Source organism: Rutilus rutilus (assembly GCF_951802725.1).
Source record: "Rutilus rutilus genome assembly, chromosome: 21".
Taxonomy (NCBI): Eukaryota; Metazoa; Chordata; class Actinopteri; order Cypriniformes; family Leuciscidae; genus Rutilus; species Rutilus rutilus.
Genome location: NC_140226.1, coordinates 17,411,045 through 17,433,227, shown reverse-complemented (window position 1 = coordinate 17,433,227; position 22,183 = coordinate 17,411,045). Strand labels below are relative to the sequence as shown.

Below are 22,183 nucleotides of genomic sequence, written 5' to 3'. Positions count from 1 at the left end.
TATAAATTGCACACAGCCTACACCTTATTTTGTGCATGTATGGCTCATTTAAAAACTTGGTGACTTAAGCGGCAACATGTGCACAGATTAACATGCCTGAGACACATATCTGTACTAAAAAAAAAAAGTATAATTCCTGGTCATTAGAAAATGAAAGTGAAAGCAAAGTGACGTAAAGGCAAAGTATGGAAACCCATACTTAGGAATATGTCCTCTGCATTTAACCCATCCAAGTTAGTGCAGACATATTAGGAGCAGGGGAGTGAACATGTAAGCATGCATGACATCAGATCTAATATAAACTTCAAAATTCATTGCAACAACCAATCATTTTATGCAATTTGTGTGCTGTCTTTCTATCACATTTACAAAAACTAAACAACATCAAAACAATTTTAAGTGTAGTGAAGAAATACAGGCAAACAGATGCACAATTGAGAACCTTATAGCATGAGCCAACAGTACCATTCCAGGAAAATTCATATTAAACTCATCTATCGTCTCTTCTCTCTTTACTTCTCCCTCTAAATCTCAGCTTTTCTCTTTTACAACATTTGGTATCAACTCAATTGCCCATAAAAGAGATTTATTGATGTTCCACCCATGGATATGACAACATTACACAGATACAGAACAGTAAACGTTTATAATGTTTCACAAAACCTGAAAATATATAACACTAGAATAAGACACAGTCACATTCAATTCAGGCATTAAGAGAAGTCTTCTGTCTAGAGAAGTTTGAGCAGTTACAATCTTGCTGCTGAATGCATTCAAATATGAGTCCTGCTTGGTGAACGTGATTTCACCTAATAAAACATCCTCGGTGATCCTGGAACAACGTTCCAATCAACCAATCAGATTTAAGGGATAGGTTTAATGTAGCCTCAATCAAGTTTAGGCTTACAACCAGGGTTAGGTGCTTCTACATCAGTGTTATTCATCATTTCCCTCTGATTTTAGGATAAGTTCTGGGTAGGGTTTGGTTTATGGGTAGGGATAGGGTTAGACCTATGTTTTTGGACAGGATTGTTGTTCCAGGATCAACAAAAGATGTTGATCCGGCAAAATCACTGCGACCGAGCATGCTTACACATGGTTATATATTTTAGATTTTATAATGGAATTCTGTCAATCAGAACAGTATGGTATATAAATAAAGTATGGGGGTATAAGGGAATAAGGGATTTGTTCTGTTTGATTCCAACTATTACAGATAAGGCAAACCTTTTCCCAGGGACTGACAAATATGTTCTGCCTGGCAAGGATACAAGCACTCAGTCTTAGATGATTACAGTATAACTGCATTACTAAATCATGAAATGGGTGTAATCTTGAAATGTGGATGCTTTTTCTATTGGGAATGCACTTTAAAATAAATTGATGTATTGTACCAGAGCCCCTTTATCATACAAAATTATTAATCTCATCAATCATGTCTTTATGTGACAGACAGATGAGTTATAGGGCCTGACACCGGATCAACAATCTGAACAAATATTCATTTAGTGTATTTCGCAAGCACACATATGAAGGTGACATTTACGTCTCTTTCGCAATTTTATTTAATGCTCTTTTTGAGTTTAAACATTGTATAATATTAATTAATAGTTTCTGAAAACTACATATTTGATAGAACATTTCAGACAATGTATCTTTCTGCTGGTTGTGTGTGTGTGTGTGTGTGCACTCGTTTGAAAGGATGAGTCACAAAAATAAGCCTCAGAAAAATTAAAAACTCCAGCACAGTTTTGTTTGTCCAGTGGATATTGCCGGTTTTCCCCTTTTAGGCTGCAGCCTGACAATATAAGCTGACAGGTATATTCAGATTTATTGTGGGTTTTAGCTTGTATCATGCTAGACATTAGGGCTAGCATTAGGGCTTAGCTAGCTGCAATTTCCAGGCATTTGTACACTGGCAGTACCTCCAATCTTAGCTCTGTGCCTCAAGGAAGAAGAGATAATGTTTTAAATGCAAGTGTTGCCTTCGCCTAATTCATTCCTTATAGCTTTCATTGTGTTTGAGTGAAAAAAAAAGCTACATAGCTCACAAACCTTCTGCTGCCTTTTCCTTATATAGTCCACCAGTTTTAGCAGAGTAAAATGCTTTTGCAAATTTAAAACATAATCAGTGTGCATAATATACCTCAATGTTACAAGAAGGATTAGAATGATTCAATCCTAATAAATCAAATGGGTTCTAGTCACGACTTCCTTCCTTGGACCAATCAGAATCCACACCATTCAATCGTAGAACAAGTTAACGTAAATACATTTTCAATACATTTATGTACTTTTATTTCCACCATATATATATATATATATATGGGGCTGGCATCTGTCACTGGAGTGGAAGTCAACGTTGATCTAAGCTAAATACTGGTTTTGATGTCCAGATGAATTAAGCAATAAGCCCAATTACACAGAATTGTTTCTGAGTCTAAAAGATGTCCGTGACACATCAGTGTTCATGGTGGACATTGGAAAGTGTTCATAGCTGTCTTCGATTGGCTGAAAATGGCAGTGTAGCACCACGGAGGACACATCCTTGCGGAAGTTGCTGTTGAGGAAGCCATAGATGATGGGGTTGATGCAGGTGGAACTCATGGCCAGCAGATGACAGAGTGAAAACAGCAGATTGTGGTAACACACAGGCAGCGCCTCCTGGTGCCAGTCCGCCACCACATTAAAGGCATTTAATGGCAGCCAGCACACAGCAAATGCAACCACCAAAGTGGCAAGCATAACATTTATGCGTTTGCTGTGCATCACACGCCTGTGTTCGTCTTCTCGATTGCGGCTGCACTGGCGCTCCAGCATGCGTTGTCTGCGACGCAGCCGCAGGAAAATGCGAAGGTAGCAGAGAAGAATGAGGAGCAGCGGGATGCAGTACTGGAATAGTAACAGGCTGGTGGTGTAGACTAGTTTGTGCTGCTGAGAAGGCCAGACTTCCAGACACGCCTGTAGCTGGCTAAGCGGCGCTGGAAGCAGACTGTATGGCTCGCTGCTGAGCATGTGGAATGCCAGGAAAGGTAATGATGTTACGCAGGCCAACAGCCACACAATCAAGACGGCTATGTACGCCTGTGGGACGCTCGGCTTCCAGCCAGATGGATGCAGTATGAGCTGGTGCCTTTCAAGTGCAATCAAAACCAGAGACAGAACTGAAACCGTCACCGACACACACTGCACAAATGGCATTAGGCGACATAGCAGCCCACCGAAGATCCAGTGATCCATAAGAGTGTAAACCACAGTGAAGGGAAGGCAGAACACATTCACCAGGATGTCAGAAACCGAAAGGTTGGCAATGAGGATGCTAGTGACGTTAGGAGGGTCCCGCTGGTGCATAATAATGCAAATGAGGAGGATGTTACCAAGCAAGCCCAAAATAAGCACCAGGCAGTAGCATAACACGAGTGTAAGAGTCATGGCACTTGATTGCCAGCAGGGGACGTCAAGCAGGAACAAACTACTGTTGCTTTGATTGAGGGTGAGGGTGGAGTTTAAGAGCGCCTGCCACCACGGCATGTCAAAGAGAGCCGACGGCATTGGCCACCTCAGGATAGCGCCATCTTGGGAGTCTGAAAATAACAAAAAGGAGCATCTAAATTAGATGTGCACTCCCCTAGGGCACTCAACATGCATTTCAGCTGCTGTGATACTATAGAGACTATAGTGGTTATTTTAGAAATAATGAGGACATAAAGTGAAAGAATGTTAAAGGTGATTTTAAGACAAGAATTTGACTTAATCCCAAACAGTGACTCTTACAGAGCGCTATTATCAGTTCTTCTGAGACCTTTATATCTATGGGTTAAGAGAGAGAGCTGGGTTGACACCTTAGATAAAAAAAAAAAAGGACAAACTCTTTGTTATTTGACTTTTTCTGTAGTTGGACATAATGGGAAAGAGATAAAGGAGAAGTGTGTGGGAGGAGTGATACTGTGACCCTGCTGAGGGATTTGCAGTGCATCCAATTATAGATGTTCCTTTGGGGGTGGCCATTGATCCGGGACCTGCAATTGCTCATAATATAAGAACACAATCAGACCATTTCAGCAAAGTATCCACAGAGTGTCTTGGAGACTGTAATGTTTTATTTGTGTGTTTCTTGGGTTGCCAGGCTTGCAGACGGGTCTCATAGTGTCATAGTGTTCTATGGAGAATCTATAGATGCTCTGAATACACACACACTAACACACATTTATCTCACTGAAGCCACTGTTCTTGATTTACTCTTAGCAGTGTCTGAAAAGCGTCTCACATTCCATCGATCAACAATCTAAATTCTTAAAGGGATAGTTAACCTAAAAATGAAAAATCTATCATTAACTCACTTCAGTGGAATCAGTTTGTCGCGCCAACTTAGTGCTTTGCTGTCAGAGAGAAAAGGAATCACAGGGGACAGAAGGTTTACTCTTGCCTATTTCTTGGGGAAATCTTATATAAATTATAGAATATATTTAGTCAATATTAAATCCAGCAGATATTGAATAAAATGTAGTGTCCCATTCGTTGGCAACTGTATAAACATTGCCCACATTGCACAAAGTGCTATCTAGTAGACAGCTTGTTGACGATTCCGGAATTTCGGTCAAATAAATGATATTTTTGCTGTGTAAAATACAATATCCATCAAATGGTTATATATATATATATATATATATATACAGTGCAATGCATAAGTGAATACACCCATGCTAAAGTTGACTAAAAAGAGGAATAAAAAATCATATTTTGGAAATTGAACTTAATGCCTTAATTTAAAAAATTAGGAAAAATCCAACCTTTAAGGACACCAATTTTCTTTGTGAATGAATAATGTATCGTAAATAAATAAATGTTCTTCCTTAAAATACATGGTGCATAAGTGAGTACACCCCTATGTTAAATTCCCATAGAGGCAGGCAGATTTTTATTTTTAAGTATTTAAAAAATTTTTTTTTTAGGATACTATGCATCCTGATAAAGTTCCCTTGGCCTTTGGAATTAAAATAGCCCCACATCATCACATAGCCTTCACCATACCTAGAGATTGGCATGGGGTACTTTCCATAAGATCATCTCTCAATGCAAATCAAACTAGCTTTTAGGCTAACTGAAATAAAACCATGCCAATCTCTGGGTATGGTGAAGGCTATGTGATGATGTGGGGCTATTTTAATTCCAAAGGCCAAGGGAACTTTATCAGGATGCATAGTATCCTAAAAAAAAATAAAAAAAAATACTTAAAAATAAAAATCTGCCTGCCTCTATGGGAATTTAACATAGGGGTGTACTCACTTATGCACCATGTATTTTAAGGAAGAACATTTATTTATTTACGATACATTATTCATTCACAAAGAAAATTGGTGTCCTTAAAGGTTGGATTTTTCCTAATTTTTTAAATTAAGGCATTAAGTTCAATTTCCAAAATATGATTTTTTATTCCTCTTTTTAGTCAACTTTAGCATGGGTGTATTCACTTATGCATAGCACTGTATATATATATATGTAAATATACATGACTGTAACGGCAAGAGAAAGCAATATAGATAATAATAATAATAATAATAATAATAATAATTAGTAACATTTATATAGCGCTTTACGGAAGGGGGAATCTCCTCAACCACCACCAATGTGCAGCATCCACCTGATGATGCGACGGCAGCCATATTGCACCAGAACGAACACCACACACACACTTATTGGTGGAGTGGAGACAGAGTAATGAAGCCAATCATTATATATTAGGAGGCCATGAAGATGGAAAGAGACCAATGGCCAATGGGCAAATTTGGCATTTAACCCCTAAAAATTGACCACAGAGAGTCAGAAACTCAGTTTAACATCTCATCCGGAAGACGGTGCTTTTTGACAGTATAGTGTCCCCATCACTATACTGGGGCATAAGGACACACACAGACCACTGGGTGAGCACCCTCTGCTGGCCTCACTAACACCTCTTCCAGCAGTAACCTAGTTTTCCCCAGGAGGTCTCCCATCCAGATACTAACCAGGCTCAACCCTGGTTAGATTCAGTGGGCAACCAGTCTTGGGCTACAGCAGTGGTTCCCAATCCTGGTCCTGGGGACCCACAGCTCTGCACAGTTTGTATGTCTCCCTCATTTAACACACCTGATTCAGATCATCATCTCGTTAGGAAAGAGCTCTGAACTGAAGTGGGTGTGTCAGATAAAGGAGACATATAAAATGTGCAGAGCTGTGGGTCCCCAGGACCAGGATTGGGAACCACTGGGCTACAGGGTGATATGGCTGCTGGCTTGTTGTGGGAAAAACAGTTAAAACATATCGATCACTGCAGCAATGATAAAGTTACGGCCAGTCCCAACTTGGAAACTCATCTATCAAAGTGATCTTTTTTATGATAATTCATAATTACGGTAATTTCAGCAGCATGTTGAGGCAGCATTAGGCAGGATGTTTACACTGCTCTTTTCCATACAATAAAAAGGAATGATAACCATATGTTGTCAAGCTCCAAATCGGGGAAAAATCACCATCATTTCTTTTTTATAAAACTAAAGAATGAAATTGAAGTCATTATTCATTATACTGAAAAGAGCAGCATCAGCATTCTTCTTTAGTATTCCACCACATATGGGTGAGTAACTGATGAAAGCAGTTGATCACTACAATTTGCGTGAAATCATTATGTGGAGAGACTGATTGCGAAGCCCTGTTGTAAATCATGTGAAAGAGCCATTAGCTTTGCTCACTATATGCCAGCTGAACTCAGAATAGGTTAGTCTAAGGTAGAGAGGCATTCTTAGCTTTTGACTATGAAACAATGAGCATAACCATCCTTTATTTGCGCAACAAATTACATTTTCATGCTTGGCTGTAGTTGTGGCTCTGTCTTTATCTCTCTTTGTTGGTCTCTCTATCTCGCTCTCTCAATCAGAGGATAGACATAATGAGATAATTTTGGACTTCCTGTTGTAATTGTGCTTCATTTAATTATATTATAATATTAGAATTCTCTCATCGTCAAACATATCTGCAACTTGGCAAACAAAGAAACAAGATATGACGAAAATCAATTTGTTATGGTCAAATGTCTGGGTGTTTCCAGACAAACAGTTAAATAATAATTTCACACTTTTAGCATAATCTGGTTAAATTACAGATTGGAAATAATGCTCTAAAAATATTATGCAATGTTTACCTTGGTTGATAGTCATTTCATGCAGTAAACATTGAAGTGCTTTGATTATTGAGTGAATATTTCACTCTTTGGTTAGATTATCAGTTTTTGAAATGAAATATGTTATAATGGATTTTTTTGGTTTAAGTTTGAAATTCCGGGTCTACCAAAAATAAACTACGAAGGCCTAAAACAGTTTTCAGGTCATTTTAATGTGTTTTAAAAAAAGTTGAAATCTGTTAGGTTGAATTAAAGTCACTCGCTGTGGCATAAAAGTGCCTGTAACACGTGCACATGTGTTTCGTGTGATGAAGAGGAAAGGAGGAAGAGTGGTCGCTACCCTGACTTACAGCTGATATGATATCCTTTTCTTTTATATCATCAAATGTTATTCTTCACCTGTGATAGGACTCGGAGGGTGAGAAGATCACATTATCCTCTAGCACTTTCTCTCTGTCAGTTTCATTATTTTCTCTCCCTTTCATAATCATCCCAATCTCACATCATCTCTATTCTTATCCTACAGGTGTGGATTTTCCCTTAGGCAGTTTTACATGTCACACTGACCAAACTGTAACATATTCACATTTGCACTCACACTGATATACTGACCATAATACAAGACCTGAGCTGTAGATTATGTAGATGATATTAAAGCCTGGTGCCTGATGTGGTTTAAACTTTTAGTTATTTACTTAAATACTTAGGACATGATTTTCATTTTCAAAACAATCACAGATGCTGTTGTGCTGACCTCTGAACTCCTTTTGGTCAAGGGCAATTGTAAATTTCCTTCAGAAAATCCTCTCACACATAACACATTGCATTGTGGTCATATATCCCATTCGTGTGAAGTGACTTATCAGAAGCAGAACATCCATATAAAGGTAAAACATTTGACCCTGAGACATAGCTTTTCAGTCTGAATCAGATATGATCCAAATAAAGCTTTTAAAAATCACTAAATTCTGTCGCCATACTGCCCGCCTGCACAAACATGATCTGAGGAGGTGTGTGTGCATTTATGTGTGCAAGGGAGAAAATTGCCTGTGTGTCCTCACTTCATGGCAACACCAAAGAGCTGCAGTCTATGTCAACATGTCCAATAGAGGACTGTGGGTTACTTCAAGCTTTTCACAACCTATTCCGAACAACTATGTTTGCACGTGCATGTATGGCTGATGTGGGCTGCAATATCAATGTCTCCAACATGGAAGTGAAACTGATCAGATATAATATACTAAATAGAATACAACCTTTCCAACTTAAAGAGACAAAAGCATCCACAGAGGCTTAAAATCATTGTGTCCTCTATTCACAGACAATCAAACTTAAAACACACGAAGACGCTCTACAGATTAATTAAACTGTGAGCCTGATACATTCATAAATGTCTCTGTTTTCCATCTTTGAAACAAGGATTTATAAAATAAACAGTTACACGTTTAAATTATTGTATTCAAATGATCATTTATTATTACTGAATAGCTATATAATGTAGAAACATGCATTTTTCTGTGTATATAGCATAGAACTCACCTGTCTTCTACAGCAGATTGCTGTCAGGCAGTCGGGGGAATAAACACTCTGATTCAGTCAACTCCAGGTGTTCTACCTCAACGTTCATCTCTCTCTCTCTCTCTCTCTCTCTCTCTCTCTCTCTCTCTCTCTCTCTCTGGGCTTCTTCTGAGCCCACATCCTTGCAATGTGCCGCCTCTGTAGTAACTATTCTGCTGGGCTTCACACTGTAAGCTTAACCCTATGCGAATGCACTGTGTTTACTGCCCACGTGTGACATGAACCATGTACTGCATCAGGTTCTTTTGGAGACCCTTTAACACATATTTTCCTCAAAAATACACTAGCACATACAAATGTATGCTCATTGGCCCACGGTACATTTAAAGGTAGGGAAGGCTATTTTTCATAAACACTTTTGGTTATACTGGTTGAAACTCTCTTCACATCCTGATAGCAATCAATAACGAAATGTCGGAACCGTAATTAAGACAAGATGGCAACCTCGTTTTAGAACTATTCATGTCCTCAGACTCGAATTTATGCGTTTCAATGGCAACACTATCAACGCTGAAATGAATCCACAGCAGTCATGTGTAACATGGAACATTATTATTGTAATGTTATGTGCTTTGAGGCATTTAACGTAGTCTCTCATGACGCTTTGCAGACTCTGTTCATGTGTTTTTGAGGAGGTGCTTTGGGGAGCGCTGTGAAGGGATGGTGGGATCTACCTTTAAGGCCCTGTTTACACCCAGTATTATGACTGCAATCTTGCATTATTACCCACCCTGTTTTGATGTAAAGTAAATGGAGTCGAGGAGTCAAGACAGTAAACTCGAACAGGAGAGTTTGGTTGGAGTCGGGAGTCGGATTCGACTCCAAAAAACCTGGAATCCAACACCTCTAGGCTCGGGTATGCACTATGGCTACACTACGATTTGGTCGATTGGATTACAAGTGGACTACGCTAAATACAAGTTTAAACGGGGTCTAAAACTTTTTGAGCTTGTCAACTTTCGACCTCTTCCAGAGGTAGTCGAAAACACATTTGACCGGATTGCTTTTGTAGTGTAGACGCTCTGCATAATTTGTACGTTTCGAATGCTCTGCATACCCGATAAGTTGCGAATAAGTTGCGAATGCTCTGAATACCCGAGCCTAGAGGTGTTCGATTCCAGGTTTTTTGGAGTCCAATCCGACTCCCGACTCCAACCAAATTCACTCTCCTGTTCGAGTTTACTGTCTCGACTCCTCGACTCCATTTACTTTACATCAAAACAGGGTGGGTAATAATGCAAGACTGCAGTTTTTCTGACACACGTACTTGCATTTATTTCCCGACATGAAGCTTTAAATTCCTCTTATTAAAACAACACACTTTTAGGCTGAACGTTCAAATTAGTCCAATTTAGCAATGACATTACCTTGAAATGATGAGTAGCTATCAATGTCATTACCTGTTGCCAATGCCTAATTTTACAGAGGGAAAAGTCACGAGAAACAGAATATTGATCGAATATTATGCCAGAAATAAACGAGAAAGAAGGTATTCTTTAATCAATTAATTATAGCCTACTGGTCGGGTGTTGGCACTAAACGCACATGATCATTGTCTTGCAATTTCCTGAGACTGGCAAGAGCAGCTTCCACACCCTCAGTAGCCTACTCATCTTGCTGGATCTGTCTGCTGGCTGTTTACACCTGGCCACTTCATGCGTTTCTATGATTGGATAGCTATCCCTATGTGGAAAGACCAGGTGTAAATGCCCTCCGAAACGCATTTGAGACAGATTTAAAGCCGATCGCTCAAACCACTTCATCAGGTGGTCTGGGCTGCATTCCAGACGAAACTGTAAAGTGTAAATGCATCTACTTGTTGAAACCACATTATGTAAACGTGTGAGAGCGTGTTATAGGCTATCATGTTATAGCCAGATGTGACGGCGCTACTGCAGCACACATCACCACAGATGGGCATCTATTCGTCAAGCCAGCCAGCACGTGCAAACTATCACAAATTAAAGTGAAAGTAAGTCGCAGACGCTTAACACACAATCATCTTCATTAAAGGAAAGAAACGAAATGATATTACCAGTACTGTGTCCGTTCTCTCCTATTGCGCTGATGATCAGTAAAATGCAGCTGATATCTGTTGCTTTCGGTGACTTGAACTCCATTAAATCTGCATATAGTGCGGGAACAGAAGATTGGATTTATATCTGTTTTGCAAAAACACATTTAAGTGACCAGGTTTAATTGGAATCTTTTTGATAAATCAGATAGCGATTTGATCAGTAAATATGCATGAAGTGACCAGGTGTAAACAGGCCCTTCGACATAGTTAACCACCAGATTAACCTCCTGTCCTGTCAATCCTCAAGACGAAGGGCATCTCAGGAACAGCACTCCAATGGTTCAAGTCTTTCTTCTCAGGTAGGTCCTTCAGAGTGTCAAGGAGGGGTGAGGTGTCTAAGTCGCAACATCTAACTGGGGTGCCTCAGGGCTCAGTGCTTTGACCACTTCTCTTCTCCATCTACATGTCATCAATAGGATCTGTCATTCAGAAACATGTTTTTTTCTATCACTGCTATGCTGATGACACACAACTCTAACTCTCCTTCCAACCAGGTAGATGCTCGCATCTCAGTAACAGACATTTCTTGCTGGATGAAGGACCACCTCCTTCAACTAAACCTTGCGAAGACAGAATTGTCTGTGGTCTCGGCCAGCCCAACACTTCATCACAACTTCTCCATTCAGCTAGGTTCGTCAACCATAACTCCATCCAGGGCATCCAGAAACCTTGGAGTTGTGATTGATGATCAGTTGAACTTCACAGACCACAATGCTAGAACTGCTCGGTCCTGCAGATTTGCCTTATACAACATTAGGAAGATCAGGCCCTTCCTATCGAAGCATGCTACACAACTCCTTGTCCAAGCTCTTGTTCTATCCGGACTGGACTATTGTAAGGCTCTATTGGCAGGCCTTCCAGCATGGCCATCTCTGCAACTGATCCAGAATGCTGCAGCAAGAGTGGTCTTTAAAGGGATAGTTCACCTAAAAATGAAAATTCTGTCAGTAATTACTCACCCTCATGTTGTTCCAACCCCGTAAGACTTTTGTTCATCTTCGGAACACAAATTAAGATATTTTTGATGAAATCTGAGAGCTGGATCACTCCTCCATAGGCTTCTAAGGGATCGAAACTTGCCGGTCCAGAAAAGTTACAACAAGTGACTACAGTTGCTCAACCATAAGTTTATCAAGCGACGAGAATACTTTTTGTGCGCAAAAAAAGAAACAAAATTAAGACTTTTATTCAACTATCCATTTTCGTCTGTGTGGGACTGAATGAATTCACGTAGTGTAACAGCGCAGCGCTTCTGTGTTGTATGTTTCTGGGCCTGTAAGTTCGACCTTAGAAACCTATGGAGGAGTGAGCTAGCTCCTAGATTTCATCAAAAATATCCTAATTTGTGTTCCGAAGATGAACGAAAGTCTTATGGGGTTGGAACAACATGAGGGTGAGTGAATACTGACAGAATTTTCATTTTTGGGTGAACTATCCCTTTAATGAGCTGAAGAGAGCGCTCTGCATGTCACACCTCTCCTCATAAACTCGCACTGGTTTCCAATTGCTGCACGTATCAAATTCAAGGCACTGATGTTTGCCTACAGAACAACCACTGGCTTTGCACCCTTATACCTAAACTCTTTTTCAGACCTATACATGCCATCCAGAAGCTTGTGTTCTGCAAGTGAACTGCACCCTGTGGTACCATCCCAACGAGGTACAAAATCACTTTCACAGGCCTCTACCTTGGCTGTTAAGCTGGTGGAATGACCTGCCCACCTTTACCCGAGCTGCTGAGCCATTTTTATGAAACTGCTGAAGAGGCATCTTTTTCCGGCAACACATGACCCATTAACACTAAAACTTATTATTCTATATATATTTAAACAACAACAACAACAACAACAACAACCTTGCTACGTGTGTACTGTGCTGGAATAACTAGGACTGGTCACGACACTTGCATATTGTTGCCCTATTGTTGGTTTGATTGCTTCTATTGCTCTCCTCATTTGTAAGTAGTTTTGTATAAAAGTGTCTTCTAAATGATTCAATGTAAATGTAGATCTGGTGGAAAATGCAAAGAAATCAATTGCTTTTGGGTGACTTCACATAAAAAAATAGAACTTATTGTTAATGTTTATATTAATGTTTCTAAAAAATGACTTTTCCACTAAACCTGTTGTAAACATATTGAACATAGTAATATTGAACATATGAAAAATAGCGAAGTGAAGGCCAGGTATGGGAACCCATACCCCAAATTTGTCCTCTGCATTTAACCCATCCAAGTTAGTGCACACACATTAGGAGCAGTGAGTAACTGCAAACCATGGACACACACACCCGGAGTAGTGGGAAGCCATTCACTGCGGTGCCTGGGGAACAATTGGGGGTTAGGTGCCTTGCTCAAGGCCTCAGTCATTACCATAGACAGTAAAAGAAATGGACACAGCGACCCCATTGGATTCAACGGAGAAAAGTGAAGTCAATTAGAAGCACTCACTTCCTGATGGCTGAGCGTATTGCGCAGATTCAAACTGAGCTTGACGACGTAGATGTGACGTGAGCAACCTGTCTGTCTTCTAGTAGCTGTGCCAAGAGAAATCTGAATCATTCCCTTCCTAAACTTGCAGAGACGGAGATCGTGAGTAGGAGGTGTCCATGAGCTAGGAGCAGGAGAAACGTTTGCTAAGTATTCTGATTAATTATTTTGTCATTTTGCCTCCACATCCCCCCGATTGCCCGCGAGCTTCTCCTCCCGTCTATACGGTAATTTCTCTATTGTGCGACAGAGAGTCGTGTGGTTATGATGCAATTGTTAGCCTATTTTTACAAAAACTGCTTCTACGGGGCCATAACGTAAGATACAAGGTAATGGAGCCTTTAATACATTTTCGTGTTTCTTTAGGAATAAATAATGGACAAATGGAGTCTTTAAACGCCTCAGATGTGAAGTTATTCCCTGTCAAAGTGACGCCAAAATGAATGGGAGTCAAAGGAATGCTAACAGCAGGTGATGTCTGCTAATCAATGGCGGCCCCTGGGGAAGCTTCAGTTTCTGGCCCCTTTGGTCGTTACCTGCCCAAGAAAAGGCAGAGTTCTGTGCGCAACTGCGCATATGCTACTTATTGACAGTCATCAACAGCCGAGCGGTGGGAGCAGGACAGTGTGTGCAATGTGTAGACCCTACGTCAATAACCAACTGTAAGTTGACTGTTTACCAAGTAAATGATAAATGCTGGTTAAGGAGTAGAATACAATGTCACATCCTGCCACTAAGCGATGATGAGTAGGGTAGAGTGGGGGAAAACGCCCCCCTGGGGTAAAACGCCCCCCACCTGTTTTTCCCAAAATAACCACTAAAAGTAGTCAAGATACATTTTTACTGTTGCTATGCACTACGTTGATAACGGGGATATACAAATCTCTATGGATAAGCTGACACCAGCGACACATTTGAAGAGAAGAGGTTTATATGGTAAATGCTATAATTTTCAGATATTAGTAAATAAGTGTTTAAGAGAATATTGTTCTGCAGGATATCGCAGTGATGTATGATAGATGAATAGTGAAGTCTGTAGTTTGAGATCATATATTATTTATAAGGAATATAATTATATTTTAAAAATTAAACTTTTTTTTTTAAAACTCATAGCTTGTGGGGTAAAACGCCCCCTACGCTGAGGGGTAAAACGCCCCCCCCCCCCCCCCCCCCCCTCATAATTACTATAATAAAATATTTCTGTCTATCAAATCCTTTGTTTTACACTTAATGCAGTATAACTAGGTGGTAAAATCAAAATATTTGAACAAAACATGAAAAAAATACCTCAAGTGAGCATTAACTAGCTAGCTTGCTAGCACAGTTAGCTCACTGATGGAAGGTAGTTAATTTTGCCTATTTTGAACATTGCTGAAATAAATATTAATATATATACATGTTGATACATTACTTGCCTTTTACCTTTAGAGATTAAAAACTATTGTCTGTTAATTTTGCTGTTGATCTATGAAGCAAACTGGTTGGTAAGAAAGGGGGCATTTTACCCCACCTTGGGGGGCGTTTTACCCCACCGCTGGGGCAAAACGCCCCCTTTGTACAAAAATATTTTCAGTGAAAATACTAATTAATTATGAAGGCTGAGCAATTTTAATATTTGGTGAATAACTCCTGCCATAGTCACTCAAAACCGGGATGGCAATTCTAGTCACATTTATGTTTTGTTTCACTGTAATGTCACATTTTCCTTAAGGGGGGCGTTTTCCTCCACTCTACCCTATTTATCAGTGTTAAAGCCGTTTATCGCGCACCGTTGGGCACACGCGAATGTTCCGATTATGTTCAATAATACTTGGAATTCGTAGATATATTGCAACCAGTGTTTGATTTGTATGTATGTATGTGTGATCATCACATTAACAGCTGAAACGCTTGCTATTTCAAGTTTATGTACGCGAATCAATGTTTATGATTTATGCAGTTGCTTCAGTTTCGGTTTGAATGTCTTGCCGTTTCTGACCACTAAGTGGCAGTGTCGCATAATAATTTTGTTGCTCATTGATTCCTTTATTTTATTCTAAAATTGAACTTGAATTTCTGTTTATGGAAGTAATGTTTGTATAATAATACCCAAGACATATTTGTTAATATATCTGTATTCCTTTCCCTTTGTAGACCATACACATCTACACACACTTATATAACCATGTAAAGCCTGTGTACTGCTGTGTTGTGTACAGCCAAAGATTGACAACAAATACACCTCCTTTTCATGGAACGGATCAAATCCAGTGTGTTCTGACGACAGCCCATTGAGGAAGGCTATAGCTATAAACCATCAACTACAGTCCAACCTTTTCAGTCCTACTGCGGGGCAGGGCCGTGCACAGACATTTTGAGGGGCAGTGGCTTAAACCAAAAAAGGGGACACTATAAGGAGTTTGACTCTGAGGCAGTATCATCTTAATATAGAGAATTAATAACAACTTTTTTATAATCGTGGGCAATTAGATTACAATTAGGATTTAGTGCTAAATCAATTTATGTTGTTATAATTATTCTTCCAATTAAATAATTAAATGTCTGTCTTTCTTACCGCACTCTAGCATATTTACTTACTGTCAGCCAGTTTAACTGGCTGATTTGGCTGATGCTCAGTGGGCTCTCCTGCACTCTATGAGCTGCCTCATCTTAAATGGAAGTATTAGACATTTAATTTAATATTATACAGTTACAGTTACAGTATAAATTGAAATGATAGTAGGTTACAACAGTTGTCACACGGGGGTAAAATGCACATTTAACTTAATTCTCTTTGCACTCGATGGCACAAAATCAGCACTTTTTTTCATAAACGCTTTTGATGTTGGACTTGGAAATTTGGCTGATCCTTGACTTGATCGAGTATCAACTTATGCATTATTAAAAACATTTTAATTTAGCTAAAGTATTTGTATCAATACTGTGTGTCTTTTGTACCGTGCTGGTTTTACCCCGTGTGTACCTCCTTGCCACCTCATACATTTTTAAACTAACAAACCACCTTTATGATTTATTTTCACACAAAACCTGTTGCTCATCAATTTTCAAACATTTACTTTTCTGCAATCATACACCATGGGAGTAGTGAAAAGCAAATGTTTCTTAGGGTGTGCCTTTAGCCACCTTGTAACCTACTATACTAAGGTACTATTCATTTAGATTAGAACTCATTTAGATAATTTATAGTATATTAACTTTGTATTATGTATAATGTTAATATGGTCTTAAAATATTAGAACTATGACGAATGTTATACATAGATACTAGTATCAACTAAGACAATTGATTATAATGGGAAATATATTTACAGGAGTTAAAGTGTGAAAAACTGTCTGTTAAATATTCTCTTTATATAGCCTACTCTTTCTCACTCTGTCTTCTTCTAATTTTGTGAAGGCATTGTTTTTTTTTTGTCTACAAAATCTGCCGACACCAGAAAATGTTATTTATTTATTAGTGTTTTATTTATTTATTAGTGTTATTTATATTCGATTAGATCAGGTAAAATAATTTGATTGAACAAGAATTCTAATTTTCTTCCAAGAACACGGATATTTTGCTTAAGTAAGTTGTTAGCACTATTTGAAGAACAGGAGCAAAACATAAAGACAGAAATACAAATACAAAAACAAATGACCAAAATACTAATTTCGTGGATCAACCACTGTCTGTAATGTGGATTGTAATTTGTAATCGACCTGTCAATGGGACGACATTCTATTCTGAAACTGTCGTCAGAGAGCGGGCACATTCTTGTCCGTGAGTGATGCTGCGGAGCGAGCAGGAAAACATGGAGCGGATTAGCAGAATCAGTGGATCTTTAGCGGAGCGTTTTTATGGGAATCCTCTGGAGCAGTGGTTCCCAATTCCTGTCCTCGTGACCCACTGCTCTGCACATTTTGTATGTCTCCCTTATTTAACACACCTGAACCAGATCATCAGCTCATTAGGAGAGACTCCATGAACTGAACTGAGTGTGTCAGATAAGAGAGACCTACAAAATGTGCAGAGCAGTGGGTCACGAGGACTGGAATTGGGAACCACTGCTCTGGAGGGTTAGGGAGGGGGGCGAGAGGGGCACCTCAGCTGATGAGGGCAGAAGGGCAGTGGCTCTAGCCACCGGGCCACCCCCCTGTGCATGGCCCTGCTGCGGGGATTGAGAATCAAACCTGCGACCTCGCTGAACATTAGGCCACTACTTCTGTATCTTTGCAGTATACTGCTATACTGTTCTGGTCTAACACTGTTTTCATAAATGCTCAACAACCACAAATGAATGCTCAGGTATGTTTATTTTATTAAGACTCATTTATATATCAGCTCATTCAACAGGTTAAAGCTTTGTATTAAATACATCTAAGTATTTTTGCTGTTCAGGATGTTTGGATTATTCACTGTCGTCAGCTGATTCTTTAAAGTCATCAGAAATTACTTAAGTTGAGTCAGAAACGACTTCAGGTGAGTCAGAAACGACTTCATGTGAGTCTGAGGAAGCCGGAACTTTCTCTTCATCACGTGAGTCTGAGGAATCCGGAACTTTCTCTTCATCACTTGAGTCTGAGGAATCCGGAACTTTCTCTTCATCACTTGAGTCTGAGGAATCCGGAACTTTGTCTGAGGAATCCGGAACTTTCTCTTCATCACGTGAGTCTGAGGAATCCGGAACTTTCTCTTCATCACTTGAGTCTGAGGAATCCGGAACTTTCTCTTCATCACTTGAGTCTGAGGAATCCGGAACTTTGTCTGAGGAATCCGGAACTTTCTCTTCATCACGTGAGTCTGAGGAATCCGGAACTTTCTCTTCATCACTTAAGTCTGAGGAATCCGGAACTTTCTCTTCATCATGTGAGTCTGAGGAATCTGGAACTTTGTCTGAGGAATCCGGAACTTTCTCTTCATCACGTGAGTCTGAGGAATCCGGAACTTTCTCTTCATCACTTGAGTCTGAGGAATCCGGAACTTTCTCTTCATCATGTGAGTCTGAGGAATCCGGAACTTTGTCTGAGGAATCCGGAACTTTCTCTTCATCACGTGAGTCTGAGGAATCCGGAACTTTCTCTTCATCACTTGAGTCTGAGGAATCCGGAACTTTCTCTTCATCATGTGAGTCTGAGGAATCCGGAACTTTGTCTGAGGAATCCGGAACTTTCTCTTCATCACGTGAGTCTGAGGAATCCGGAACTTTCTCTTCATCACTTGAGTCTGAGGAATCCAGAACTTTCTCTTCATCACGTGAGTCTGAGGAATGCGGAACTTTGTCTGAGGAATGCGGAACTTTGTCTGAGGAATCCGGAACTTTCTCTTCATCACGTGAGTCTGAGGAATCCGGAACTTTCTCTTCATCACTTGAGTCTGAGGAATCCGGAACTTTCTCTTCATCACTTGAGTCTGAGGAATCCGGAACTTTGTCTGAGGAATCCGGAACTTTCTCTTCATCACGTGAGTCTGAGGAATCCGGAACTTTCTCTTCATCACTTGAGTCTGAGGAATCCGGAACTTTCTCTTCATCACGTGAGTCTGAGGAATGCGGAACTTTCTCTTCATCACGTGAGTCTGAGGAATCCGGAACTTTCTCTTCATCACTTGAGTCTGAGGAATCCGGAACTTTCTCTTCATCACGTGAGTCTGAGGAATGCGGAACTTTCTCTTCATCACTTGAGTCTGAGGAATCCAGAACTTTCTCTTCATCACGTGAGTCTGAGGAATGCGGAACTTTGTCTGAGGAATCCGGAACTTTCTCTTCATCACGTGAGTCTGAGGAATCCGGAACTTTCTCTTCATCACTTGAGTCTGAGGAATCCGGAACTTTCTCTTCATCACTTGAGTCTGAGGAATCCGGAACTTTCTCTTCATCACGTGAGTCTGAGGAATGCGGAACTTTCTCTTCATCACGTGAGTCTGAGGAATCCGGAACTTTCTCTTCATCACTGCTGAAACACACACATAGACACGGTCATCTATAAGTTATATGTCTGCATATTGCCATTTCTCAAACCATTACACAAAGCACTAGTGCTTCTTGAAAACGACACATGCAATACATTTCATTGCTTTTCAAAATGGCATAATAAGACTTTACTGCCGGATTTTGTGATGGTCTTCAGGCTCTCCAAGGTCATCATCAGTGAATGCTCCAAAGTAATCATAAATTATTCCAGGGGTGGTGAAATCAGATATGTCCAGACTTCGGCACAAAAAAAGTATAAAGAAAGAATAATAGAGTGTCATAATTTTGGTCATATTCAGTAGAACAAATTTCCTGATTTCTGAGAGAAAGTTGGAAATACATTTTCTCTATAAATGTGAAAGTGATGTGGGCTATATTAAAATAATAATAATTTAATATAGTGCCTTTCGTGCACTTAAGCCATTTTATGCAAACAGAAAAAACAAATAAGAAAAAGATAATTGAAGAACACAGTCATGCATCACAGCAAAATTTCCACAACCATCACAATATAATTATTTTATAATAAACAAAAATTGAACAGGGAAATGAGATGTGTGCAAATGTACCGTTCACAACAGATGATTCCAAAGTCCGCACAGACACACATTTCATATTCGTTCCCCCAATCAGTGTAAAATTCGTGGAGATTTCCGCCAGAGTCAGTACAACCTGAATCAATTATAGAAATGTACCTCAAATATTACTTAGCTATCCAGGATTATAAATACACACAAACACAGAAATACTTTTTAATTTGATCTCATGAGAAAACTTGTACTTTCAGTGCATACATTTGTGGATTCATTTATACGGGCCTGCTGCTACTAAATCACAGTGTCCAGATGAAATGTTTGCAATCATTAGTGAATGTAATGCTTAAAGGGATAAAAAGCCACACAAATCTTCAGACTACTGGAATAGCCATTGATGGGTCTCTGAACCCAATGGGCATTTAAGCCCTCCTACCACAGCGGCATCTCTCTGGCTTTAATAGGACGTTTCTGAATCAATCAATCGATCGATAAATTAGTCAATCGTAGAGTTTGTACCTGCAACCATATATTTACCGGTTTGCAAAAATGTGAGCATAGTTACATTTTTCCCAATAGACAAGGTAGTAACATCACCTGGGCTGTCAGTGGTCTCTGGAGGGTTTATCATTTCTAATCTGCAGGCATTACCGCAGACCACTGCTGTAAGCAACACAATCAGTCTCAACTGAAAGAGAGGACAAATAGAGATTAACATGGATTTATTTGACATTACATTTGATGTAAATATAGTATATGCTGCAAAGTATATACAAAAATCAACATAATAAAGGCAATCTAAAAATATATAGTTGCATTTTAAATAACAAATGCACAACTGGAGATATGTGAACTCTACCAAATACATCTAAAACATACAGCACATAAGACTCATGAATGAAATACTGTTTCCCCCCCATATAGGTTCCTTATATGTAACAGAAAATCACATTGTATCATATTAAAGAAAAAAACAGAATATTCAGTACCAGAAGAGACCCCAAAACAGCATATTGTTAAAGAGACCCCATAAACCTGCTGTTTAGGATAAAAATTGTACAGTACCATGTTGTGGCGAGATGTGGTGAGCAATACGAGAAGACTGGTCAATCAAACACCAACAGGCACTTTAGGAACTCTTGAACTGCTACAATAAACACTACCTCTAAATTCACATACATATATATAGCATGCGTACAGTCTTTTCCTCCAACCAGTGAACAGCAGCTGTATGCTGGCATGAATGGGTAAACCCCACCCCCATTTTCTGTTCAATTGGTCTACTTAGTTACTTTGCATCTGCGATTGTTACAGCACTTATCCAAAACCAAATTATTTGCATTGGTGGGGTCAGTGTAGATATTATACAAATTGATCTTGGATAAATATTTCTAAGAACTGGTTGAGAGTGTGAATGCAAATTGTTTAATACATTTTTTTGGTGGCTTTACAAACAAATGACTTGATAAAAACCTAAAATATCCACTGCACGAATCTACAAACGTCCATCAACAAATTAGAAGAAAATTCATTGTAACTATATTGTAAAAATAATTTAATGATTTGTTATCACAAATTTTGTTCTTTTTTCAAATCAGCTTATAATTCATTTGGTTCAGATAACTGAAAAGATAACTTTTAATTTCACTGACCTCAAAATTTTAAGGCAACCAGGTAACTTACTTTTTTTTTTAAAGCTGCAGTCCGTAACTTTTTTTAGGTTAAAAATTATCCAAAATAACATTTTGAGCAAGTACATAACCAGCCAGTGTTCGAAACTATCTGCTTGCCTTAGCTCGATTCAAAACGGTAAGCTTGTAATAATGTTTTTAATTCCAGTGGTACTGGTGGATTTCCGCGGGAAATTCGAGCATGTCTTTGCGTCATTACGTCACATCTTTACATGTGTCTCGGCTAGTAGGCTATATTGTGTGAGGATGTTGGATGTTTCTCACAGCACTTGATATAATTATAATTAAACTTATCAGTTTGATGGCGGATCCAGAAAGGTTCAAACGACAATCAGCAGTGACAACTGAGATTCACCCTTTGTAAAATGCAAAAACATGCAAAAAAAAAGAGACTGCAACCGGGCCCATGCGAAAACAAGGAAAAATATCGGAAGGGCATTATATGTAGTCACGCAATGCTGATGTTGTTAACATTAACAATTTGAGAACAAAGTATAATTTGCACAGTTTGACGTGACATGATAAGCGATCATTAGATTTCATCAGTTTGGTTTACTGCAATGCTTTTTTCCCCTTAGTTGGTCAGAACAAAAGTGGATGTTACTTGTTCAGATGACATTTTCCAGTGAAAATTCGAATGCAGTATCCACACCGGCGCGGTGACTGACAGCCGCAGCCGCATTCTCCTCAAAACATTGGATTCGTGAGTAGAG

At 39.3% G+C, this 22,183-nt stretch overlaps 2 protein-coding genes across 3 annotated transcripts; both read right to left on the bottom strand.

Annotated features, from left to right (window-relative positions):
* Positions 1–2,418: 2,418 nt before the first annotated feature.
* npy4r (neuropeptide Y receptor Y4) lies at positions 2,419–3,552 on the bottom strand (the record flags this gene model as incomplete). The annotated part of the gene is made up of 1 exon (XM_084393222.1): positions 2,419–3,552. The coding sequence occupies one exon, from the start codon at positions 3,550–3,552 to the stop codon at positions 2,419–2,421; it is 1,134 nt and encodes a 377-aa protein (XP_084249348.1).
* A 14,021-nt stretch (positions 3,553–17,573) lies between these two features.
* Positions 17,574–20,937, bottom strand: LOC311280776 (uncharacterized protein). 2 transcript variants are annotated; one of them, XM_084393215.1, is made up of 5 exons: positions 20,845–20,937; positions 20,377–20,467; positions 19,816–19,918; positions 19,379–19,483; positions 17,574–19,226 (listed from the first exon to the last, which is right to left on the bottom strand). In XM_084393215.1, the coding sequence occupies exons 1-5, from the start codon at positions 20,845–20,847 to the stop codon at positions 17,732–17,734; spliced, it is 1,797 nt and encodes a 598-aa protein (XP_084249341.1). In that variant the 5' UTR covers positions 20,848–20,937; the 3' UTR covers positions 17,574–17,731. The 2 variants fall into 2 exon arrangements, with proteins under 2 accessions (XP_084249341.1, XP_084249340.1); XM_084393214.1 differs by having other exon boundaries at positions 17,574–19,229; positions 20,845–20,936.
* Between the last annotated feature and the right edge of the window lie 1,246 nt (positions 20,938–22,183).